Source organism: Entelurus aequoreus, linkage group LG20 (assembly GCF_033978785.1).
Source record: "Entelurus aequoreus isolate RoL-2023_Sb linkage group LG20, RoL_Eaeq_v1.1, whole genome shotgun sequence".
Taxonomy (NCBI): domain Eukaryota; kingdom Metazoa; phylum Chordata; class Actinopteri; order Syngnathiformes; family Syngnathidae; genus Entelurus; species Entelurus aequoreus.
Genome location: NC_084750.1, coordinates 28,295,061 through 28,322,308, shown reverse-complemented (window position 1 = coordinate 28,322,308; position 27,248 = coordinate 28,295,061). Strand labels below are relative to the sequence as shown.

The 27,248-nt window shown below is 40.6% G+C and overlaps 1 protein-coding gene and 1 non-coding gene across 2 annotated transcripts in view; one reads left to right on the top strand and one right to left on the bottom strand.

The window, feature by feature from the left end:
* il6r (interleukin 6 receptor) overlaps nucleotides 1-16,944 on the top strand; it is a 39,328-nt gene extending 22,384 nt beyond the window's left edge. The window contains exons 3-10 of the mRNA XM_062029896.1: nucleotides 118-241; nucleotides 504-682; nucleotides 757-920; nucleotides 9,298-9,442; nucleotides 10,194-10,237; nucleotides 13,665-13,713; nucleotides 16,297-16,405; nucleotides 16,509-16,944. Coding sequence (XP_061885880.1) covers nucleotides 118-241; nucleotides 504-682; nucleotides 757-920; nucleotides 9,298-9,442; nucleotides 10,194-10,237; nucleotides 13,665-13,713; nucleotides 16,297-16,405; nucleotides 16,509-16,752 — 1,058 coding nt within the window. The 3' untranslated portion in view covers nucleotides 16,753-16,944. The remainder of the gene's footprint in view (nucleotides 1-117; nucleotides 242-503; nucleotides 683-756; nucleotides 921-9,297; nucleotides 9,443-10,193; nucleotides 10,238-13,664; nucleotides 13,714-16,296; nucleotides 16,406-16,508) is intronic.
* Nucleotides 16,945-26,060: 9,116 nt separating this feature from the next.
* trnap-cgg (transfer RNA proline (anticodon CGG)) lies at nucleotides 26,061-26,132 on the bottom strand. Its single transcript has one exon. It is a non-coding gene; the product is annotated as a tRNA-Pro (tRNA).
* Nucleotides 26,133-27,248: the final 1,116 nt, after the last annotated feature.

The following is a 27,248-nucleotide window of genomic DNA, read 5'->3' as shown; positions in this document are numbered from 1 at the left end:
GCCTGGTACCACAGTTCTAAAACCAATGGATTGAACATTCATTACACAACCTGAAAATTGTACCTGCAAACGACTTTGAAGAGTGACAGTATTTGTGCTATGATGTATCTATCGTAGATCCTCCAGAGAGTCCCAGCTTGTCCTGCAGCAAAAAGTCACCCAGCAGTAAGATTCGCTGTGAGTGGACGCCGGAGAAACCATTGATTTTACAACCTGACTGCTACATTTTGCTCGGTAAAAGGTAGGAACCAGTAGCTGTAAGTGTATTGATACAATAACACTCATCTATAAGATTAATACAGGTCTTATCAGGCTGGGCTAGATGTCTGCCATTGTGCTCATTACTGGTGTTTGTCATTCTATCAAGATTGTTGTGCTCTCCTGTATTGTACTTTACACTAACTTGTACACCCCAGCAAACTAGAGCACAATCAGTAACAGTAGTTATTTTAAGCTGCCACGTCCACTCTTGATTTCCTTCCATGTCACTGACACACTCTCAGGCCCAGCGACACCTTCCATCGTTTCCACTGTTCCTTCTCCTCCCGTTGGTCCCGATGCTGGTGCGCCCTGGACCAAGACGAGGATGAGCTCAGGACACTTCACGTGGCCTACTTGTGCGTCACAAGCATGGCGGGCAACGCCACCAGCCCCATCTTGTCCTTTTTCCCCCTGGACATTTGTAAGTTCCTATCGCCTCAACAGCATCGGTTCTGGTTTTGGAGTTAGGCATCTCGCTTGTCCCTTCTTTCTCAGTGAAGCCGGACCCCCCGGCTGGGGTGTCGGTGCGACAGGAAGTAGGACAGGAGACCAGGATATCGGTGAACTGGAATTTCCCCGCCTCCTGGAAATCTCAAGACAACTATTATGAGCTCATTTATGAACTCAAATATCAACCAGTCAATTCTTCTCATGAGCAGGTAAACACCAATAACAATGATGCAGACCTCCACAATGGCCAAAAAGCTTAACACGAACGATTCACGTGCGTGCGTACCGACTCCTTTTTGACCCTCTTTCCATTCCGTAGCGTAAGAAGTGCAATGGTGTCCAGTTACTGTCGAGCCACGACCTCAAAAATAGCAAAGCCATGGCAAGTCATTCTCCCAACAAGACCAGACTACCGTATTTTTCGGACTATAAGGCGCACTTAAAATCCTTTCATTTTCTCAAAACTCGACAGTGCGCCTTATAACCCGGTGCGGAATCATTTTGGTTGTGCTTACCGACCTCGAAGCTATTTTATTTGGTACATGGTGAAATGATAAGTGTGACCAGTAGATGGCAGTCACACATAAGAGATACATGTAGACTACAATATGACTCAAGTAAACAACACTGACATTTTATATGTTCCATTGAAAATGTAGAACATTACACACGGCGCTCAAAAATCTATCAAAATGTTTTAGTACGACTTTGGTAAAGTGCAAAGCCGCACCGCTTGATGTGCTTCAACATACGAGTATTATTATGGTATGTGTATAAGGTAAGACATCTACTGTTTTGTTTCGCAATATTATGCAAAAGCAACTTTTCTTACCTTCTGGTACCTGCTGATCTGTATTTGGGATCTGCATAAGTCTTGAAAATGTGCGCGCGTCTGCCTTTGTAGTCCGCCGTAGTCAATAAGCTTTTACCTTTTTCTCTATCTTCTTGTTATGGGACATTCATCCTCCGCTGTTGCCATTTCTAATATAAAGTAGTGTAAAGTTCTTACTTATATCTGTCAGTAAACTCGCCATGAAAGCGCTAAAACATACCGGTGTAGTGAGTTTACATTATTCACTCAAGGAAATTTAGTTATTCGAGAGTTCCCGTCGGACGTTTTTTCACGGGACACAATTCCGGCGTTGTTGTTGCACTAGTGCAGGGGTCCCCAAACTTTTTGACTCCAGAGCCGCATTGGGATAAAACAATTTGGCTGGGGGCCGCCCTATATTATATATATATATATATATATATATATATATATATATATATATATATATATATATATATATATATATATATATATATATATATATATATATATATATATATATATACATATATATATATATATATATATATATATATATATATGGGTATATATTATATGGGTACATATATATATATGTATTATATGGGTATATGTGTCTATATGTGTATATATATATATATATATATATATATATATATATATATATATATATATATATATATATATATATATATATATATATATATACTCATACATATATATTCCTCACGCACTAATTGACTTAAAGAGCGCACTTGCTGCATGTCACGTTATCGATGGTAAAATGCATTTTTAGACAATATGATTTGCCTGAGTGGCTAGTAGATGGTAGAAAATGGACTAATAAGTATATATATATATATATATATATATATATATATATATATATATATATATATATATATATATATATATATATATATATATATATATATATATTATATGGGTATATATTATATGGGTACATATATATATATGTATTATATGGGTATATGTGTCTATATGTGTATATATATATATATATATATATATATATATATATATACTCATACATATATATTCCTCACGCACTAATTGACTTAAAGAGCGCACTTGCTGCATGTCACGTTATCGATGGTAAAATGCATTTTTAGACAATATGATTTGCCTGAGTGGCTAGTAGATGGTAGAAAATGGACTAATAAGGACACATTTAAAAAAAAAATTATAATTAAAAAAAAAACAATTTTTATTTTTATTTTTTATTTTTTTAACTTGGGACTTCCTGCGGGCCGGATTTTGGACGCTGTGGGGCCGTATCCGGCCCGCGGGCCGTAGTTTGGGGACCCCTGCACTAGTGAGCCATGAATGAGGACATGCTGCTCCGTTATTATATATTGACACTTCTTCCACTCCCGTCCTTGCCGTATCTGGCCCGCGAATGAATTATCTATGGCCCCCGGGAAGATATTTGATTAGTATTAGAACCGGCCCGCAGGCCACAGCCGCCTGCTGCTGTTTTGCACGCACCAATACTCCATCAGTGTTGGCGCTAGGAATTTTCAAAAGGTCAAGTCATGAAAATGGGGTCCCACAGTAAATTTTTGAGATCCCACTTTTTTGTAACCGTTTTGAAAACAAATGATAAATGTATGCATTATCCTGTTACATCTCACATTCTATATTGTGTTTTGGAAAACGGTTGTCATAAACGTTACTTAATTCATTTTAAAAAAATTATACAAAAGAAAACACATTTTTATGCATATGTAAATGTATTTAGTTGTATTCATTCACTTTCTTCCACTGCCGGTATTTTTTTCTATATTTTTATTGTAATATTTTCAGAATGTGTTTGTTCTATTTTTGGCCAAAGTAAGACAAAGAAAACATTCTGAAGTTGTCTTTATTTTTTAGTTTTAATGCCACGATTTTAATAGTCCGGCCCGCATGTGCACAGATATTCCTCCATGCGGCCCCTGAGCTAAAATGAGTTTGACCCACCTGAGATTGACGCAACACTTCTGTGTTTGGACACTACGTACTTACGCTGCTTATTAGTGATATTATACAAAATGTGGATTACTACGTTCATGCCTTGATTGTCAAATACGTAGTTGGTAACGTAACCTGTGACATTTATTACCAAATCAATGCTTTTCATAAACTCGCGTTGTACTTATGACAGGGGAACACTTTTTTTGGCGCACATGAATATGCTGAAATAATATGTATCCTCTACGAACTTCATGTGTGGTTAATGAAATGAGTCCAAATTCACAAGTTTTGTTGTAGATGTTGCTGCTACATATGTACAAAATAAACCACATACTGTTAAATGTCACTTTAGGAAATTTAGTAAATTACATTATCACATCCTGTAATTAGATTTTGATGTTATTATTTATTTCATCTTCTGATAGAATATAAATTAATGGGAGCATTTTAAAACTCTGCCAGACTCAATTCCACCTTTTAGACCAGACCTGGGCATTGTGCGGCCCGCGGGCCGCATCCGGCCCTTTGTACGTCCCTGTCCGGCCCGCGTGAGGCCAATTACAAATTACAAAATAAATTTTAAAAAGCATCTATTTCGAGTGTGCAATACAACGGTGCTGCTTTTGTTTTGAAAAGCGTTATTTGTATTACTTCCGTGTGGACGTATGCTCGTGCGCGCAGCGGCAATCTCAAATTACAAAATAAATTTAAAAAAACATCTTTGTCGTGCGTGCAATACAACTGTGCTGCTTTTATTTTGAAAAGTGTTATATGTGCGTATGTCCTGTGAGGGAAGGCGCACAGCGACAAGTGATGCCCGCTAAAAAGAGAAAAGTTGATGACGAATGGCGTGTTTTCAACAAGACAAGTAAAGGTAAAGCTGTGTGCTTATTTGTGGTACACATGTTGCTGTGTTTAAAGAATATAGTGTAACGACCTGCTGAAGTAGATGTTGTCTTCTTGAGTTGCGTAAATGAGGAGTGAGGAGACGTGCGTGTGGAAGGAACGAGATATGTTGAGCTGTGTTAGTATAGCTTGCTCAATAAAAGTTTAAAAAGAGCGTCAGACTTGATGTGCACTTCTTCTGGACGCTACAATTGGTGGCAGAAGTAAAACTTTGCGCATACTGCACTGTTTGTGTGCTACGTCATCGGGAGGTACGTGCCACGTGAGGAGCTCGCCGCAAAGAGAGAGAGAGAGAGAGAGAGAGAGAGAGAGAGAGAGAGAGAGAGAGAGAGAGAGAGAGAGAGAGAGCGTTTACAGGTGCAGCCACGCTGCTTGCCACGGGGGGAATTCCGCCCTCAATGAAGACTCCCAGGTTTGATGGCAAGGCGAACTGGGAGGCATTTCATCCCACTTGTGACATCAATTGTAGCGTCCAGAAGAAGTGCACACCAAGTCTGATGCACTTTTTAAACTTTTATTGAGCAAGCTATACTAACACAGCTCAACTTATCTCGTTCTTTCCAAAAGGAAAACCAATCCTCACTCCTCATTTCCGCAACAGCAACGCTTCCTCCTTCTTCGCCAATCACCTTACAGGCGTGCTACGTTCACAACGTTTTCTTATCTGGTTAAATAAAGGTTTTACAACAAAGAGGATGCAGGATAAAGTGACAGAAATTGAAATTTTTGTATTGTAATATACATCAGGAAGTGTTGTGTAAGAAAGTGTTAAAAATAAAACCATCAAAAGCCATCTGCTTTTGTATAAAGATAAGTTAGGTTAAATGAAAATATTATTATTATTATTATCTATCTTACGGTATATCAAAAATAATTTGAGCAAAATTTAATTGAAATATTGTCAGTGTGGCCCTCCAGCAGTGCTCGGGTTGCTCATGCGGCCCCCGGTAAAAATTAATTGCCCACCCCTGTTTTAGACTAATGAACATTATCACATTAATGATTCAGGAAGTACAATATAGATAAGGACAAATTGAATTCTACTAAACACAACAAGTAAGTGTAAAAAAAACGAAAACAAGATTTTTACTTTTTCAGAATGTGCTTTGTCTAAACTAATCCTATTCAGTAACAGTAGAAGAGAAAATGAAACACAAATACAAATACAAACATCGTTTCCATATGAGTTGGGAAATTGTGTTAGATGTAAATATAAACTGAATACAATGATTTGCAAATCATTTTCAACTCATATTCAGTTGAATATGCTACAAAGACAACATATTTGATGTCCAAACTGATAAACTTTTTTTTTTTTGCCAATAATCATTAACTTTAGAATTTGATGGCAGCAACACATGACAAAAATGTTGGGAAAGGTGGCAATAAATACTGATAAAGTTGAGGAATGCTCATCAAACACTTATTTGGAACATCCCACAGGTGAACAGGCAAATTGGGAACAGGTGGGTGCCATGATTGGGTATAAAAGTAGATTCCATGAAATGCTCAGTCATTCACAAACAAGGATGGGGCGAGGGTCACCACTTTGTCAACAAATGTGTGAGCAAATTGTTGAACAGTTTAAGAAAAACCTTTCTCAACCAGCTTTTGCAAGGAATTTAGGGATTTCACCATCTACAGTCCGTAATATCATCAAAGGGTTCAGAGAATCTGGAGAAATCACTGCATGTAAGCAGCTAAGCCCGTGACCTTCGATCCCTCAGGCTGTACTGCATCAACAAGCGACATCAGTGTGTAAAGGATATCACCACATGGGCTCAGGAACACTTCAGAAACCCACTGTCAGTAACTACAGTTGGTCGCTACATCTGTAAGTGCAAGTTAAAACTCTCCTATGCAAGGCGAAAACCGTTTATCAACAACACCCAGAAACGCAGTCGGCTTCACTGGGCCTGAGCTCATCTAAGATGGACTGATACAAAGTGGAAAAGTGTTCTGTGGTCAGACGAGTCCACATTTCAAATTGTTTTTGGAAACTGTGGACGTCGTGTCCTCCGGACCAAAGAGGAAAAGAACCATCCGGATTGTTATAGGCGCAAAGTTGAAAAGCCAGCATCTGTGATGGTATGGGGGTGTGTTAGTGCCCAAGACATGAGTAACTTACACATCTGTGAAGGCGCCATTAATGCTGAAAGGTACATACAGGTTTTGGAGCAACATATGTTGCCATCCAAGCAACGTTACCATGGACGCCCCTGCTTATTTCCGCAAGACAATGCCAAGCCACGTGTTACATCAACGTGGCTTCATAGTAAAAGAGTGCAGGTACTAGACTGGCCTGCCTGTAGTCCAGACCTGTCTCCCATTGAAAATGTGTGGCGCATTATGAAGCCTAAAATACCACAACGGAGTTGATTTTTGGGTGTAATATTAAATGATAAAATGAATTGAAAATCTCATATAAAAGTATACAGCATAAGGTGGCAAGAACCCCATCGATAATGAATAAAGCAGGGGTGTCCAAAGTGCGGCCCGGAGGCTATCTGAGTTTTGTTGGCCCGCAGCATATTGTGGGAAGAAAATACAACCGTATAACTATTAGAAAACAAGAGCAAAAAATCGAAATGTAATGAAAAAAAGCTGACATTTTTCAACTAATAATTAATGATAATAAATACAGAACAAAAATGTAAACACAACACTTTTGTTTTTGCTCCCAATGCCAATGTAATTTAATAATACTAACACAGACAGTCCTAAGCGTATTAGCATATTAGCTAATGCTAACAACGCTCACTTGATTATATTACGATAGCACGTACAAATATGCACGAAAACACCCCTGCAGATGTAGTGAGTCTTAGTCTGCGTTGTGTAGTTTTTTAAATAAAAGACACCGTTTCATTATTTATTGGTAACCTTTGTTGGAAACACAAAACACACACACACAGGTCTCAGCTTTCTGGCGGAGTGATTTCTGCTCTTTCCAACTCCAAAGTCCAAAGCAAGAGGAAGTAAACAACCATTCATTATTATAAAAATAATAATAAATGAAATCACATTAACAAAAACGTTTTATCAGAAAAAATAATAATGCACAAACCCAGGTCTCAGCTTTCTGGCGGACTGCTTTCTGCTCCTGTGTGGTGTAAATACCTTGCGTAAATGCGACCAAACAATTCACACAGTCGACGCTCTACTTCAGGGGTCCCCAAACTTTTTGACTCAGGGGCCGCATTGGCTTAAAAAACAATTTGGCCGGGGGCCGGGCTGTACATATATATATATATATATATATATATATATATATATATATATATATATATATATATATATATATATATATATATATATATATATATATATATATATATATATATATATATATATATATATATATATATATATATATATATATATATATATATATATATTTCATATATATACTGTGTATATATATATATATATATATATATATATATATATTTCATATATATACTGTATATATATATATGTATATTGATATATATATATATATATATATATTAGATAGCGCACTTTCCGCGCGCGCGATGATGTCACGTTATCGATGACAAAATGCATTTTTAGGCAATACGATTTTCCTGTGCGGCTAGGAGACACCGTGAGTAGCAAGCGGTACAAAGTGGATGAGAATTATTAGAAATATTTTTTTAAATTTTGTTTTTTATACTTGGGACTTCCCGCGGGCCTGATTTTGGACGCTGGCGGGCCGGATCCGGCCCGCGGGCCGTAGTTTGGGGACCAATGCTCTACTTCTTAATTAACGAAATTGTGCAGAAAAATAACTTAAAACAACACATCTCTTGTACCCACAACATTATTGTGTTAACTTTTAAACTATTTAGGGACGTTTAGGAAGAATATTTACAACGGAAGGGGAAGAAACACGGAGCATGGAAGAACTATTACCTTCCAACTCAAAAGTCCGAAGCAAGAGGAAGTAAACAACCGAAAAAAACGCATTGACACTTCCCGCACCGGACATCCGGTTCTTCAAAAATAAAAGCGATACTTCAAAATAAAATATAACACCCTGTCTAGTTCATAATATAGCGCAACAACATCACACTATTACACAGACATTATACGTGTGACAATTTAGTCAGTACAAACAGTTTTAGTTATAGTTTAAAACTTGCAAACGTTGCTTGAAGTGATAAATGAAGACTCCATTCAAGTAGAAACGAAGTAGACTTAGGCGACTCGAAGTCAGAACGGCACTCCCGGTTGAAATCTCTAAACAGGTGGGAACTGCAGCACCTGCAGTGGGCAAAATCGCCCTGGCACAAACAATAGCACACCTTTTCAGTGTCTTTGCTCGTTTTTTTGTTTTTTTTAACTATTTGCGTCATGGCTGCACCGTTTTATAAGCCGCACGGTTCAAAGCGTGGGAAAAAATTAGCAGCTTATAGTCCAGAATTTACAGTACTTACAGTAAGGGTTTAAACATGTGTATTTTTAAACTAGAGTGTGAACTCACAGAACTTATTACTATGTGTGTGTACGGTCAAATCTACCTAGCAACAGCGGTCGGTCCTCACAACTACAGAAGTAAAATATTTTTTTAACTTTGTGTGTTTTGCATTCTGAAGTGAGGTTGCAACTCTCTACTCCCATCTAGTGCTAGATATATATATTTTCATCATGCTAGCTATAGTGGAAAGGGGGGCCCTCACAACCTACTAACCAAACGTTGGTCCACACAAAGTAAGCAAGACGTGTGTGTGTGTGTGTGTGTGTGTGTGTGTGTGTGTGTGTGTGTGTGTGTGTGTGTGTGTGTGTGTGTGTGTGTGTGTGTGTGTGTGTGTGTGTGTGTGTGTGTGTGTGTGTGTGTGTGTGTGTGTGTGTGTGTGTGTGTGTGTGTGTGTGTGTGTTCGTGTTCTCAGGTAAAGATGATCAAGTGGCGTCGCTCTTTCACCATCACTGATGCCCTGTCAGGTGTGGAGTATGTGATCCACATCAGAATTAAAGATGAATTCGATGGCCTGTGGAGCGACTGGAGTGCTCCAGTGTACGGCAGCAGTTGGACCGGTAACTATTTAACAAAACAAACTTCTTGTCCTGTTATTGCACACCATTTCCTCCTTTAGGGGAGATTACATAAGGCATCATCATCATCATCATCATCATCATCATAACCTTCATTATGTACAGTAGGATGTGTGATGATGATGTTGGCATCCGCTTGGAATGCAGCAGTACTTAATCCTCCCTGGATACACAGATGTAGTCATGGCAACCTGAGAAGGAACTACTGTTTCCTTCCTGAAGCTTCAAACGAGAGTTCCATGTAACACAAATTAGTATGCAAACATTTATTTTTATTTTGGCAAGCTGCTTTTCCTGTCTTTGTTACAAAAATGCAACTGAATGAAATACGATCCAATACAAAAGCTGTGTTTATATTCTGAAAAGCCTATAATGCTCAGTATAAGAGTTATTCCTTGCAGAGTATGGTTATTATTATTATTGTTATAATTATACTAGTGTACAACTGCTATATTGGAGTAAAAACACATACTATTGTTGGCAAATATTGGATGTACATTCACTGTGATGAGGTGGCGACTTGTCCAGGGTGTACCCCGCCTTCCGCCCCAATGCAGCTGAGATATAGGCTCCAGCGACCCCCCCCGTGACCCCGAAAGGGACAAGTGGTAGAAAATGAATGGATGGATGTACAGTCACTCCATGACCATGAAAAAACCCAACAATAAATACAGCTGTTGTTTTGTACCTGCTGAATAGTACTTATATTAATCAAAGTATTGTTCCGTTTCAGACACAAGGACCCAAGAACCTTCATTATCGCTGAATGACTATATGGTGAATATAACAGTTATTATTGTACTTGTACGTTTAAAACAAAATATTGTAATTACATTGTCACCTAAGTCTTATTTTACTTTGCTACATTTTCAATTCCACTCCGATTAATTGAGCAATGTTGGCTGCCCTCAGAGGCATATACAAAACCCAAACCCAGTGAAGTTGGCACGTTGTGTAAATTGTAAATAAAACAGAATACAATGATTTGCAAATCATTTTCAACTTATATTCAATTGAATTCCCTGCAAAGACAAGATATTTAATGTTGGAATAGAGAAATGTAATTCTTTATGCAAATAATCATTAACTTAGAATTTAATGGCAGCAACAAATTGCAAAAAAGTTGGCACAGGGGCATTTTTACCACTGTGTTACATGGCCTTTCCTTTTAACAACACTCAGTAAACGTTTGGAAACTGAGGCGACCAATTTTTGAAGCTTTTCAGGTGGAATTCTTTCCCATTCTTGCTTGATGTACAGCTTAAGTTGTTCAACAGTCCGGGGTCTCCGTTGTGGTATTTTAGGCTTCATAATGCGCCACACATTTTCAATGGGAAACAGGTCTGGACTACAGGCAGGCCAGTCTAGTACCCGCACTCGTTTACTATGAAGCCACGCTTTTGTAACATGTGGCTTGGCATTTTCTTGCTGAAATAAGCAGGGGCGTCCATGAAAAAGACGTTGCTTGGATGGCAACATATGTTGCTCTAAAACCTGTATATACCTTTCAGCATTAACGATGCCTTCACATATATGTAAGTTACTCATGCCTTGGGCACTAATACACCCCCATACCATCACAGATGCTGGCTTTTGAACTTTGCGCATATAACAATCCGGATGGTTATTTTCGTCTTTGTTCCGGAGGACACGACGTCCACAGTTTCCAAAAACAATTTGAAATGTGGACTTGTCAGGCCACAGAACACTTTTCCACTTTGCATCAGTTCATCTTAGATGAGCTCGGGCCCAGCGAAGCCGGCGGCGTTTCTGGGTGTTGTTGATAAATGGCTTTGGCTTTGCATAGTAGAGTTTTAACTTGCACTTACAGATGTAGCGACAAACTGAAGTTACTGAGCGTGGTTTTCTGAAGTGTTCCTGAGCCCATGTGGTGATATCCTTTACACACTGATGTCGGCTTTGAGGGATCGAAGGTCTCGGGCATTCAATGTTTATTACGCAACATGCAGTGATTTCTCCATGATGTGGTGAAATCCCTAAATTCCTTGCAATAGCTCGTTGACAAAAATGTTGTTCTTAAACTGTTGGACAATTTGCACACGCAATGTTCACTAGGTGGTGACCCTCGCCCCATCCTTGTTTGTGAATGACTGAGCATTTCATGGAAGCTGCTTTTATACCCAATCATGGCACACACCTGTTCCCAATTCGCCTGTTCACCTGTGGGATGTTCCAATTAAGTGTTTGATGAGCATTCCTCAACTTTCTCAGTCTTTTTTGCCACTTGTGCCAGCTTTTTTGAAACATGTTGCAGGCATCAAAATCCAAATGAGCTGCTAATTGCAAAAAAATAAAAACATTTCTCAGTTCGAACATTAAATATCTTGTCTTTGCTGTCTATTCAATTGAATATAGGTTGAGAAGGATTTGCAAATCATTGTATCCTGTTTTTATCTACCATTTACACACTGTGCCAACTTCACTGGTTTTAGGTTTTGTTTATGAGTATAAATGTATAATCGCCTCATGATATTATTACACAATTGCAGATGCATTTGACTATCACATTTTTTTACGTACAATTTGATGGATGATTAGCTTTTTCTCATAGGTAAATTGTTTTTATTTGAACTTTACATTTGTTGCATATGCGTTAGAAGACAGTTCGAGCACTACACCACTGTAAAAAAGCAATTTCTATGTTACACCAATTTGCTTATTTTAGCCAAAATTTACTTGAATCCTAAATACATGTGACAGAATTAATATTTTAGTTATGGCTTGTCTTACAACAACTTTAGTGTAAGTGTTTATGTGCCTTGTGTTGTTTTGCTGCGCCTTAACTGCCTGGGCCTGTTTTTCATCTAAAAGATAAGACACTTTTATACCCCAATGCTGCATTCCTTGTGCCCTGTATGGATGTCCCTGCTTAGGTTCTCCCTTCCCTCCCACCCCCATCTCTCCTGGACATGGGGCAATGACTGCAATTTATATTGTATTTGTCTTTTGGTCAAAGGTTAATCTCCAAATGGGTTTCTTCTGTGGTTGATGCTGTATTGCTGCCTTTCCCAAAATGTAATTAAAACATTTCTGTTTTCAATCAGATAGAGTCAGTCTATTAACCTCTCTCTCTCTATATACAATATATATATATATATATATATATTCTCTCTTTTTTCTCTTCCTTCTAAGCAGCATATGTTTTCTTTATTGAAACCTGATGTTATTTGAGGCCTCATAGAAATACTTAAAACGCCTTAGCTTTCTATGGACATTTCTTTATTATATAGGAACGAGGGTTTTACGGTATACCAGTATTAGTATAGTACCGGGACACTAATGAATCATATTGGATACTATACCGCCTCTAAAAAGTAAATATGACCAATGTATGATCCTGTAAAGACTTGGTATCAGATCGATACCCAAATTTGTGGTGTCATCCAAAACTAATGTAAAGTATCCAAACAACAGTAGAATAAGTGATTATTAAATTTTAATAGAAGTGTAAATAGAACATGTTAAAAGAGTAGTAAGCAGATATTAACAGTAAATGAACAAGTAGATTAATAATACATTTTCTACCACTCGTCCTTAATAATTTTGACAAAATAATAGAACGAAAAATGACACAATATGTTACTGCATATGTCAGTGAACTAAATGAGGAGCCTTTGTTTGCTTACTTACTACTAAAAGACAAGTAGTTGTCTTGTATGTTCACTATTTTATTTAAGGACAAACTTGCAATAAAAAACATATGTTTAATGTACCCTAAGATGTTTTGTTAAAATAAAGCCAATAATGCAATTTTTTTGTGGTCCCCTTTATTTAGAAAAGTATCGAAAAGTACTGGAAAGTATCAAAATACATTTTGGTACCGGTACTGGTACCAAAATATTGGTATCGGGACAACACTAATGGGAACAATTCCAAAACATAAATCACATAAAATAAGCAACTTACAACGCCATTTTACTAATTTCTTGTGTTTTGGCAGGTAATATTTTCTTGATTTTTTTTTTTTTGGAAGCTTATATTACAGAGTTTTCACACGTGACTTTATATCACAAACTTGGTGTAAAAAAAATTGAATAAAAATATGTTGTGAGATATTTCAGACAGTACATGTCCTAGCTTCCAGTGAAATAGGAATATTTCAGTTCTACTGTGTGACAGTTTGCCACATAGTAAACTCATTATTTTTTCCTAATTTATTCTTGTGATTTTCTCCAACGTTCAGTTCTCCGAGTACGAAGAAAGTTCCGGAACAGAAGAGGATCCATCTGTAGGTGAGGCATTTGTGTAAAGACTGAGAGAAGGAGCGAGTGGATGTTGAAAAGTCCCCTCTGCTTTGGACAGGAAGTCATGTCAACATCAACAAACCGCCGCTCAGGAAACGTGGCACAACACACCTTCGCTTAGCCACGCCCTCAAATGTTCTTTGTTTGTCATTTGTGTAGTCAAAATGTCATACATGTAGCCTAAAAGGTTTAATTATGGACAATTTGTTTTAATCATGGACAATTAGTAGCTACACAATATTGCCAAAAGTATTTGGCCACCCATCCAAATAATGAGAATCAGGTGTCCTAATCAATCGGCCCCGGCCACAGGTGTATAAAATCAAGCACGTAGGCATGGAGACTGTTTCTACAAACATTTGTGAAAGAATGGGCCGCTCTCAGTGATTTCCAGCGTGGAACTGTCATAGGATGCCACCTGTGCAACTAATCCAGTCGTGAACTTTCCTCGCTCCTAAATATTCCAAAATCAACTGTTGGCTTTATTATAAGAAAAGGGAAGAGTTTGGGAACAACAGCAACTCAGCCACGAAGTGGTAGGCCGCGTAAACTGACAGAGAGGGGTCAGCGGATGCTGAAGCGCATAGTGCAAAGAGGTCGTCGACTTTCTGCACTGTCAGTTGTTACAGAGCTCCAAACTTCATGTGACCTTCCAATTAGCCCACGTACAGTATGCAGAGAGCTTCATGGAATGGGTTTTCATGGCCGGGCAGCCGAATCTAAGCCATACATCACCAAGTCCAATGCAAAGCGTCGAATGCAGTGGTGTAAAGCACGTCTCCACTGGACTTTGGAGTGATGAATCACCCTTTTCCATTTGGCAATCTGATGGAAGAGTCTGGGTTTGGAGGTTTCCAGGAGGATGGTACATTTCGGACTGCATTGTGCCGAGTGTGAAATTTGGTGGAGGAGGAATTATGGTGTGGGGTTGTTTTTCAGGAGTTGGGATTGGCCCCTTAGTTCCAGTGAAAGGAACTTTGAATGCTCCAGGATACCAAAACATTTTGGACAATTCCATGCTCCCAACCTTGTGGGAACAGTTTGGAGCGGGTCCCTTCCTCTTCCAACATGACTGTGCACCAGTGCACAAAGTAAGGTCCATAAAGACATGGATGACAGAGTCTGGTGTGGATGAACTTGACTGGCCTGCACAGAGTCCTGACCTGAATCCGGTAGAACACTTTTGGGATGAATTAGAACAGAGACTGAGAGCCAGGCCTTCTCGACCAACATCAGTGTGTGACCTCACCAATGCGCTTTTGGAAGAATGGTGGAAAATTCCTATAAACACACTCCGCAACCTTGTGGACAGCCTTCCCAGAAGAGTTGAAGCTGTAATAGCTGCAAAAGGTGGACCGACATCATATTGAACCCTATGGGTTAGGAATGGAATGGCACATCAAGTTCATATGTGAGTCAAGGCAGGTGACCAAATACTTTTGGCAATATAGTGTAAGTCCCAATCTTACAACCAATCTTGCTCAAGTTTGCCTAAAGGTGTGTGGCAAAATTTGAGCTAATTGGTCAAAACTAAAATTACAGTGAGTGTTTGTAGGGCACATCCATTGTGTGTGAGAAATTTCAAGTCAGTCTGACTTATAAGAGTGCCAACGTGTGGTGTGTTTGCATTAAAAGTCATGGCACAGACAACACAGCAGAAGTGCACGTGTTGACAAAGTTTATTGTGCGTTGTTTCAAGTAGAGATATTCGATATTATCGGCCGATAAATGCTTTAAAATGTAATATCGGAAATTATCGGTATCGGTTTCAACCTCTCGATTTTCCCGGGAGACTCCCGAATTTCAGTGCCCCTCCCGAAAATCTCCCGGGGCAACCATTCTCCCGAATTCCTCCCGATCTCCTCCAAATTTCCTCCTGATTTCCACCTGGATAACATTATTGGGGGCGTGCCTTAAAGGCACTGCCTTTAGCGTCCTCTACAACCTGTCGTCACGTCCGCTTTTCCTCCATACAAACAGCGTGCCGGCCCAGTCACATAATATATATGCAGCTTTTACACACACACACAATGCAAGGCATACTTGATCAACAGCCATACAGGTCACACTGAGGGTAGCCGTATAAACAACTTTAACACTGTTACAAATATGCGCCACACTGTGAACCCACACCAAACAAGAATGACAAACACATGTATCCCTGCAGACTGTATTGATCTATATTGATTTATAATGTATATACTGTGTTTTTTATGTTAATTTAATAGAAAACTTTTTTTTTTTTTTTTAAATTTCTTGTGTACCAATCGATCGGTGGTTGGAGACCACTGCTCTAGTATACTCTGGACTAAAGCTGTGTGATTTTTCAGTGTGCGGCCCTCAGTGGAAAAAGTTTGGACACCCCTGGTTTAATGCATCCAGCGGGGCATCACAACAAAATTAGGCATAATAATGTGTTGATTCCACGACTGTATATATCGGTATCGGTTGATATCGGAATCGGTAATTAAGAGTTGGACAATATCGGAATATCGGATATTGGCAAATAAGCCATTATCGGACATCTCTAGTTTCAAGAGTAAAAGAGGTTGTTTTTTTTTGTCTATGTAGAATTTCCTGGATCAAGCGTTGGTCCCGCTGACGTGCCACGTCACATCCTGTGGATCTCATGTTCATTCGCCGTCCTCGCCGCGGTTATTTCTGCCGCCTACGTGTTCAGGTGAGACTGAAACGACCTGTATGTATTGTGAGGAGTGGCGGAGTTGGTTCATTTGAAGGATGAGGCAAAAACTAACCCAGACCCACTTTATGTTGCATTTCAGACACAGAGAAAGGTGCTTGTCCAAACTCCACGTTCTGAAGGTCAGCGGTCACAGCAAAAGCTCCACCCAGCCGGCACCACACGCCCCGGAGGTTCGAGCCTTGATGACCTTCGATCCCCCGCGTTCCAAAGAAGAGAAGGAGAAAGAAGGGAATGAGGATGAGCGTTCAGAAACAGCGAGGAGGGAAGCCGTGCATTTTAACAACACACATTATTTCTTAATCCAGTCAATGACGCACAAATGATGATTAAATGACAATTAATGGACTAAATGTTTATGGAAAAACATCTCTACTTTAATGAAGGACTTCTTTAATATGTTGAACATATTGATCTATTTTTATGATGGACTTGCATGATATTATTGTACAGTGTAAGAGAAGCACATTGATGGCATCTGATATTTTTGATAAAATCGTATAAATGTCACGAAAGTCTACAGAGCATTTTTTTAAACTTATATTTCATCTTACACAATTTTGACCAATTTAGATTATTTTTGCAATCTGACACTGTGGCGGGCCGTGCGTTTCCCACCTAGACCTTCAGTGATATCCGACTTTAATGATTACCTCTCAAAGTACCATAATTGATGTCCCCACATGACCATTGCTGGAGAAATACTATACAGAAACACATTTACGCCCTACGAGTTATTTTCTGGCACATTTAAAAAATCCATTAAAACATACATTATATTGCCAAAAGTATTTGGCCACTCATCCAAATGATGAGAATCAGGTTCCCTAATCACTTGACCTGGTGTATAAAATCAAGCACTTAGGCATGGAGATTGTTTCTACAAACATTTGTGAACGAATGGGCCGCTCTCGGTGATTTCCAGCGTGGATGCTACCTGTGCAACAAATCCAGTCGTGAAATTTCCTCGCTCCTAAATATTCCAAAGTCAACTTTATTATAAGAAAAGTGAAGAGTTTGGGAACAACAGCAACTCAGCCACCAAGTGGTAGGCCGCGTAAACTGCCTGGGGGTGGTCAGCGGATTACTGAAGCGCATAGTGCAGAGACTTTCTGCACAGTCAGTTGCTACAGAGCTCCAAACTTCATGTGACCTTCCAATTAGCCCACGTACAGTACGCAGAGAGCTTCATTGAATGGGTTTCCATGGCCGAGCAGCTGCATCTAAGCCAGTGGTTCTTAACCACCGAACTACCGAACCCCACCAGTTTCATATGCGCATTCACCGAACCCTTCTTTAGTGAAAAATAAAATGTTATTTTTTTCAAATTCAAGACAAACTTATATGTTTTTTTTACTGGTGCACAAAATGAACCGTGCATGAACATCACCTTGTTCAAAGAACAAAACCAACACAGTGCATGAACTCACAACAAATTACACACCTGCAAATCAGATGGAAAATTGGAGGGAACATCGTTTCCATAATACGCCGATAGGGAGAAGTTTTTATTTACACGATGAGTCGGTGTGTCTTGACCTCCGCGGCGGAGGCTCCGTCGAACCCCTGAGGCCAACTCACCGAACCCCTAGGGTTCGATCGAACCCAGGTTAAGAACCACTGATCTAAGCCATATATCACCAAGTCCAATGCAAAGCTGGACTCTAGAGCAGTGGAGATGCCTTCTCTGGACTGATGAGTCACGCGTTTCCATCTGGCAATCTGATGGACGAGTCTGGGTTTGGAGGTTTCCAAGAGAATGCTACATTTCGGACTGCATTGTGCCGAGTGTGAAATTTGGTGGAGGAATAATGGTGTGGGGTTGTTTTTCAGGAGTTGGGCTTGGCTATTTTAATGCAAAAAAGAACTAAGGATTAAAAGCTCTGTCCTAAAACATTTAGAGCTTGTAGGTACCACTGTATTCTTTTTATTTTTTATTTTCATTGATCCCTTGAGTGTGTGCAGTTCGGAAAATTGAACTAAGAGTTTCAAATCACTATTAAGGGTTTAACCGGGACTCGAACACAGGGCCTCTCTCAACCAAAGTGAGAGTCACACTACTAGACCAACAAGCCCTGAACTGTGCTTTACCAAGTCCCCAAAAAAGTTTATATTTTATTTGGGGAGACACTCTGTAACTGCACTTTTATGAGTACACATTTTGATTCACTACAATTTTCATGCATAAATGAACAAGAGCTTTTTCAGGAATTGAACCCCAGACCCGAGATGAGAATCATACGACGAGACCACAAGAATTATGTTTCAACCAAAAATCTCCTGAATTGTGAGATTTTAACAGAGAACACATTCTAAAACTAGGTTAGTATATTGCACTTTTACCACTAATTTAAAGGTACGGCTTTTTTCATGCAAAAAAGAACTAAGGGTTACAAACTCTGTCCTAAAACAAATAGAGCTTATAAATTGAGGTACCACTGTACTGGATTTTATGGATTTTCATTGATCACTTGAGTGTCTGCTGTTTGGAAAATTGAGGTAAACTTTAAGATCGAGTCTCACGTCACAAATGAAACGACTTTACAACTGTCTGTGTGAGGTAAAAAGCTGTGGCGTGCGGTGAGGTTCATGTCAGGTGAGGCACTGACTTCATCACAGTCAGATTTACAAACATATGAACCCTAAAGAGTATCTTATTCACCATTTCATTGGCAGCAGTTAACGGGTTATGTTTAAAAGCTCATACCAGCATTCTTCCCTGCTTGGCACTCAGCATCAAGGGTTGGAATTGGGGGTTGAATCACCAAAAATTATTCCCGGGCGTGGCGCCGCTGCTGCCCACTGCTCCCCTCACATCCCAGGGGGTGATCAAGGGATGGGTCAAATGCAGAGGACAAATTTCACCACACCTAGTGTGTGTGTGACAATCATTGGTACTTTAACTTAACTTTAACTTTACACATAGAAACTGTAGCACACAAAAAAGCACATTTAATAAAAAAAAAACGTTATTATGGTCTTACCTTTACTGCGGGAACAGTGGTGTTCGTGTTGGAGGAGTTGTAAATTAATGAAATATGAAATCCGTGCTGCAGTCTGCAGGTGTACCTAATTTTGCGTCCCTGCGGTCGTTCGCAGCTCCTCCGGCGCGAGCATTGTTGTTTTTGCACTTTTTGGCTTCTTGTTAAGTGACTTTTTTTTGGGTGGATTCGGTCTTGCACGTGGAGGGTTTGCGTGTGGGCTTTGGTTGGTGTGGCGCTCCCGTCGGGCGGTGCATTCTGCGGCGAAGGTGCTTGGCACCAGGAGGCGGGGTTATGAGGCGAGCCTGTCACAGTGCGTCTTCGCAGCAGTTTTATGATGGCTCAGCACAAGAAATACTTTACACACATAGTTGTTGACAAAATACACTGGACATTGTATACCTCAGCTAACTTGTGACAGTTTGACCCCACACTGCGCTCGAAGCGGACAAGAAAGTTTTCGATGTCCTCACCCTGCTGGAAAGGGAGCATCTTTGGGCCTTGTCGGAGATGATGGTCAGGTGGCAAGGAATCTCTGGACGGCGACGCTTGAGGACTAGGAGTTGGCTGTGGGCGAGTTCTGGGTTTGGGTGACTGCTCATAACGACTATCATCAGTAGTACGGTTAGCATTTTGGTTAGTGAGTGAGTGATCTAGGCTAGGCCTTGTACAGACATTTTTTAACTCCTGGAGTTCATGGACTAGGATAGCTTCCCTACGTTGCTGTCCAATCAAAAAGTCTTGAAACATGTTAACCAGGGTAGGTTCACTTAGCACTCTTTCAGTCCTTGGTGGCTCAGCAGACCACCTAGCCTTCCCAGAACCCTTCCTATGCTGCTTACGCCCAGCCCCGGAGTTCTCAAAACCTTTGACGTCTTCTTCAGACTCCTTTGTGTTCCATCCAACTTCACGCTCCTCAGCCATAGTCATCCGGTCCAGCCTTATTGCCGTGGCCCCTCGACGAGCCATCTCATCAGTCTCCTCGGTCATTGCCACCTCCGACACTTGGGATCTCAAACCAGTTCTGGCCTGCCCTCTGCCAGATTTGTTGTAAACTCTGCGGCTTGCCATCCCACCACTGCCACCATATGTCACACCCCGCCTCGGGTGAAGGTAAATGTAACCGTTGCAAACCAGACTTTCAAATCAAGGATGGCAAGGCACGCAGTTGGTAACAGTTTACAAACATTTATTGAAATCCCAAAAAGTGTCAAAAGGTGAACAATGACAGGAAAACAAAGCACCTACAATCTCAGTAGATGATGCATGGAGACCGAAACTCCTGCTCAGGACAGAGAACCTCCTCTGACAGTGACCGACAGCAGACTGATGAGATGGCTGGTCGAGGGGCCACGGCAATAAGGCTGGATCGGATGACTATGGCTGAGGAGCGTGAAGTTGGATGGAACACAGAGGAGTCTGAAGAAGACGTCAAAGGTTTTGAGAACTCCGGGGCTGGGCGTAAGCAGCATAGGAAGGGTTCTGGGAAGGCTAGGTGGTCTGCTGAGCCACCAAGGACCTTAGCACTCTTGCTAAGTGAACCTACCCTGGTTAACATGTTTCAAGACTTTTTGATTGGACAGCAACGTAGGGAAGCTATCCTAGTCCATGAACTCCAGGAGTTAAAAAATGTCTGTACAAGGCCTAGCCTAGATCACTCACTCACTAACCAAAATGCTAACCGTACTACTGATGATAGTCGTTATGAGCAGTCACCCAAACCCAGAACTCGCCCACAGCCAACTCCTAGTCCTCAAGCGTTGCCGTCCAGAGATTCCTTGCCACCTGACCATCATCTCCGACAAGGCCCAAAGATGCTCCCTTTCCAGCAGGGTGAGGACATCGAAAACTTTCTTGTCCGCTTCGAGCGCATCGCTCGCACCTGGGGCTGGCCTCAGTCTGACTGGGCCTGCCGACTTATTGCACTCTTGACCGGCAAAGCTCTGGATGCCTATTCTGCTATGGAGGAAGATGCTTCCAACGTCTATACTGACCTTAAAGAAGCCCTCCTTGCTAAGTTTGATATCTCTCCTGAGACTTGTAGGCTCCAGTTCCGGTCAACCTACATTCCCCCTGGTGAATCTCCCAAGGAGAATTACAACAGACTCAAAGGTCTCTACAGAAGATGGATCAAGCCAGAGCAGCGTTCTAAAGAAGAGATCGCAGAGCTTTTCATTCTCGAGCAAATGCTTCGCATGCTGCCCAACGAAATGAAGATTTGGGTCAAGGAACATGAGCCAGAAGACGGACTTACTGCTGCTAAACTTGCAGGCCAGTACTTGAATGCTCGTAAAGGACTCCGAATGCCAAGGCAGCAGAACAACCATGTAGCAGCCCAAGGTGCAGCCGACCTGTCACACCAAAGAGGTGTGCAGAAAGCAGGTGGTTACAGCACCTCAGGGGACAACAGACTGTTCCCGAGACAGAGTCCAGTGAAGGATCTCATCTGCTACCACTGCCAACAGCCAGGGCATCGAGCCCCAGTGTGCCCTTTGAAACAGAAGACCTGGTATGACCGGAAAGCACGTCACAGGGTGCTACAGCCAGGTCAAAAAGTCATGCTCTCGCTTCCAACCTCAAGTCATAAACTGCTGGCCCAATGGAAAGGTCCTTACTCCGTGGTCAGACAAGCTGGTCCAGTCACCTATGAGATCTCACATTCGGATAAAGGAAAGGCATCCCAAGTGTACCACATCAACCTTCTGAAGGAATGGAAGGAGAGGAAATCCTCTGTGGAAGGAAAGGATGTCCAGGCCAGTCAAGTACCTACTCAAAGCAAGAAGTTGCAAGAGAAAAAAGTGATGCTGGCACGGGAAGTGACAATGGAGGATGATGTGGAGGAGACAGATCTGTCCATGCTCACTACACCACAGAAACCTGATGTAAGTCACTTGTCTACAAAATCTGCCCATAAACTATTGCAAGTGTGTGAAGAATTCCCAGTATTGTTCAGTGGAAAGCCAGGAAGAACTCCACTAATTGAACATGTCATTCACTTAAAAAACCCAACACCTATCCGTCAGCGCCCATACAGAGTGCCTGAGCGGATCGTGGAGCCCCTCAACCATGAAATCCAAACCATGCTGGATCTAGGAGTGATTGAACCCTCAAACAGTGAGTGGTGTAACCCCATTGTCCTCGTTCCTAAAAAAGACAACACGATACGAGTTTGTAATGACCTACGCAAAGTGAATGCCGTTTCTAAATTTGATGCTTATCCTATGCCACGTATTGATGAACTTCTTGAGAAGCTCGGCAAAGCTGTGTTCATCACCACCCTTGACCTGTGTAAGGGATACTGGCAAGTCCCTTTAAAGAAGGAGTCTAGGGAGTACACTGCCTTCCGTGGACCAAAGGGTCTCTATCATTACACAGTGATGCCGTTCGGACTCCCCGGAGCCCCCGCAACCTTTCAGCGGCTAATGGATCGCGCTCTGCAGGGGTGTGGCCAGTTCTCTGCTGCCTATCTTGATGATGTGGTGGTTTTCAGCACTTCCTGGGAAGACCACCTCTCCCACCTGCGTCAAGTCCTGCTCCGGATCCATTCTGCCGGGCTCACTCTTAACACCCAGAAATGTGAGTGGGCCAAAACTGAGGTGTGCTACCTAGGTTACCATCTTGGCAACGGGCAGATACGTCCTCAGGTGGACAAGGTGAAGGCTATCCAAGACAGTCCTAGACCCCGGACAAAGAAGCAGGTCCGGTCATTCTTGGGGCTTTCTGGGTGGTACAGAAGATTTGTGCCCCACTTCTCTACCATCACAGCTCCTCTTGTCGAGCTGACTACCAAAGCATCCTCTAATCCAGTGAAATGGACAGAAAAATGTGAAACTGCCTTCACAAAGGTCAAAGCTATTCTATGCTCATCCCCGGTCTTACAAAGTCCTGATTTCAACCAGCGATTCCTTGTTCAAGTTGATGCCTCCGGTGTGGGCCTTGGAGCCGTCCTAGCCCAAGGAAAGGAGGGCGAGGAACAACCGCTTCTATATCTGAGCCGTAAACTGCATCCCAGAGAAACTAGGTACTCTGCCATCGAAAAGGAATGTCTTGCCATCAAGTGGGCATTGGACAGCCTACGTTATTACCTTCTGGGACGGACCTTTGATCTGGAAACGGACTACCGAGCATTGAGCTGGATCAACTCCATGAGGGATAAGAACTCCCGTGTCACCAGATGGTACTTGGCGTTACAGCCCTTTTGCTTCAATATCACACATCGAGCTGGCAAAACTAACTTGTCTCGTCTCCCTGAACTTGCTGTCGCTGGAGAGGAGGGAGGAAATGTGACAGTTTGACCCCACACTGTCACTGTTTGACCTTTGGACTTCCTCACAAACCGTGCACATTTGTTGGGAAGCTCAACATGGACAAACTACAAACATTCAATCTTGTTAGCTAGTGAAAAGCATGTGCTCAACAAACAAATTGTTACCTGTCACCCACCATGGCTCTGAACAGTTGACTAAAAGAGTCAGGGTGGGGTTGAAGGCTTTATATTGGTGAACACACCTGCATTCACTAATTAGGCCAAATTTGGGTCGAACCATGATTATCAAAAGCTGGGTGTTACAGAAGGACACTGGACATTTGAAAGATGTGTTGTCTAAAGCCTAAATATACTGTGTACAAAAATGACTGCTCTACACATGCAAAAGTACTATGTGAATACTTTTTAGACATGTGATGGTTATTTATGGTGTAATTTGCAAAATAACTGTTTTCTTAATTCCCCCTGTCAAATTGGTCCCAGCTAGTGGGCGGAGCTATGGGCTATGTAAGTTGGAAAATGCCGTTTTTCTGACAGTCTGCTGTCGGTAACTGCCAGAGGAGGTTCTCTGTCCTGAGCAAGAGTTTCGGTCTCCATGCATCATCTACTGAGGAGATTATTTTGATGATGAGATGTTGTGTTGTAACCGGTTAAATGAGTTTTGTTGATTGCTGATAGATTTTGCTAAATCTGTTTTGATTATTTAATTATTTACTTCGACATATTTGATTATTGACCTTTGATTATGAATACATGTATTTTGTTATAATGGATGATTTACATTTTGATTATTTTTAATATGCTTATTTTGATGAAATATATAGGCCTATTTAATGCATGCAACTTTGAAATGTATTTAGAATATAAATGTACTATATATAATATACTATACTAATATTGCCTCTGTTTATTGCCATTACAGATTGTAGGTGCTTTGTTTTCCTGTCATTGTTCACCTTTTGACACTTTTTGGGATTTCAATAAATGTTTGTAAACTGTTACCAACTGCGTGCCTTGCCATCCTTGATTTGAAAGTCTGGTTTGCAACGGTTACATTACCTTCACCCGAGGCGGGGTGTGACATAACTAAACTATGGAAATGTATAATATAATTCATATAGCAATACAGTCTCACTGCACAGCAGGCCAGCAATTAGCCGAATCATTGCGCACAATCCATGTTGAGGCACAACTGAGTGACGTGCCTCAACTGGCTGCTGATCACCGCACCGTCTTTTCTCAGTATTTGAACGGCAAATGTGAAAATTAAAATAAAAACAATCTAAAACTGGTGACGTTAAATGGAAAATAACTTCAGTATAATCACTGGATACATATAACAATTTAATTATTTTTTTTACATTTTTTTTCTTTCCATGATGGCAGGTGAGGCCGTGCCTCCCCTGCCTCCAGTGACGGCACGTCACTGGTAAAAAGTCATGATTGAATAAATGAATTACAAACACCAGGGCTTGCAAAACAGAAGTCATAGCTTTCACAAGGAGGTTCCACCAAGATTTGAACTTGGATTACTGGATTCAGAGTCCAGCGTGCTAACCATTACACCATGGAACCTGCAAGTGAACAGTATGTGTAATAGGAAAGGATCCAACAGTACACAGGGTTTGATTTGTTTTGATAGATTTTAATTGATCCATTGATTGTGTGCCATGAGTAAAATAGAGGTTAAAGTTTAAAATTAAGTCTAAAGTCACAAATGTAAAGACAACTGTGTGTATGAGGTAAAAAATGATGAATAAAAACAGGACTTATAAATAAACAGGGGTCACAATCTGAAACTGGTTTACAACACTGCACTTTTTACACAAGTTTGTTTTCACTGCATTTTTCATTCTTAAAGTAACTAAGGGGAGGCGGCCACACTGAACACTCCATTATTATCAGTAGGTTCTACCAAGATTTAAAGTCCAGAGTACGTACCATTACACCGCGGAACAAACAAAACAGTACATCAAACATATTGATCCTACAGTACACAGTACTGTACGATTTCAACGAAATTTGATCGATTTTTGTTGATCCTTTGAGTGCGCCTTCAGGAAAATGGAGCTAAAAGTTTAAAATCAGGTCTAAAGTAAAAAAAAAAAAAATGACAAGACTTACGACTGTGTGTATGGTGGGGAAAGAAATGACTGAAAACAAGAATTATAAACACAAGGGGTTGTCCATGAAACACGCCCTGAAACAGTATTGTTCCATAAATCTCATGAAAGGTGAGATGTGAATAGGGTACACAATCTAAAATTGTATTACACTTTTAACCTAAATTTAAATTAATAGCCATTTTCATGCGCTCAGGCCAAAAACTACTTTGGCCTGAAATTCAACTGTGGACAAATTAAAAACTCATGCCTGATAAACAAAAGGGCTTGTCTGGGAATTGAACCCGGGACCTCTCGCACCCGAAGCGAGAATCATACGACTAGACCAACAAGCCCTGATGAATCATATTTCATCGAATAACAGGCAACACGATCTAAAACTAGGCTAGTATATTGCACTTTTGCCACTAATTTAAAGGTATGGCTATTTTCATGCAAAAAAGAACTAAGGGTTTCAAGGTCTGTCCTGAAACAATTAGAGTTCGTAAATTGAGGTACCACTGTATTTGATTTTATACATTTTCATTGATCCCTTGAGTGTGCGCAGTTTGGAAAATTGAGCTAAGAGTTTAAAATCACAGTTAAGGGCTTGTCTGGGAATTGAACCCGGGACCTCTCGCACCCTAAGCGAGAATCATACTACTAGACCAACATGCCTTGAATTTGCCTTTACCAATTTTTTTTTTTAAATTGCATTTTATTTGGGGCGACTCTGTAGCGGCACTTTTATTAACACAAATTTTGATTGACTACAATTTTCATGCATAAATGAACAAGAGTTTTTTCAATTCCCGGACAAGCCCTTGTGTTTATCAGGTGAAAGCTGTGACCTCAATTTGACTTCCTTTTTGCAAGCCCTGGTGTTTGTCATTCCTTTATTCAATCATGACTTTTTACCTCACAAAGACAGTTGCAAAGTCGTTTTATTTGTGACGTGAGACTCGATCTTAACGTTTACCTCAATTTTCCAAAATGCACACACTCAAGGGATCAATGAAAATCCATGAAATCAAATACAGTGGTTTTACACATACAAACTGTAGCATACAAAAAAGCACATTTAATAAAAAAAAACGTTATTATGGTCTTACCTTTACTTATAAATGAAGTCCATGCTTGTTGTGCCGGATAATGCACCCCCTGATGGGAGTGTTATATCAACTAAAGCCCACACTTAAACTTTCCACGTGCAAGATTGAATCTATTTAAAAAAGTTATTCAATAAGAAGCCAAAAAGTGCAAAAACAATATGTTCGTGTTGGAGGAGTTGTGAATAACTGAAATATGAAATCCGTGCTGCAGTCTGCAGGTGTACCTAATGTTGTGGCCCAGCAGTCATTCACAACTCCTCCAACACGAACATTATTGTTTTTGCACTTTTTGGCTTCTTATTAATAACTTTTAGTTATTTAATAAGACATAATGCATAATAAGTCAGCACAAGAAATACG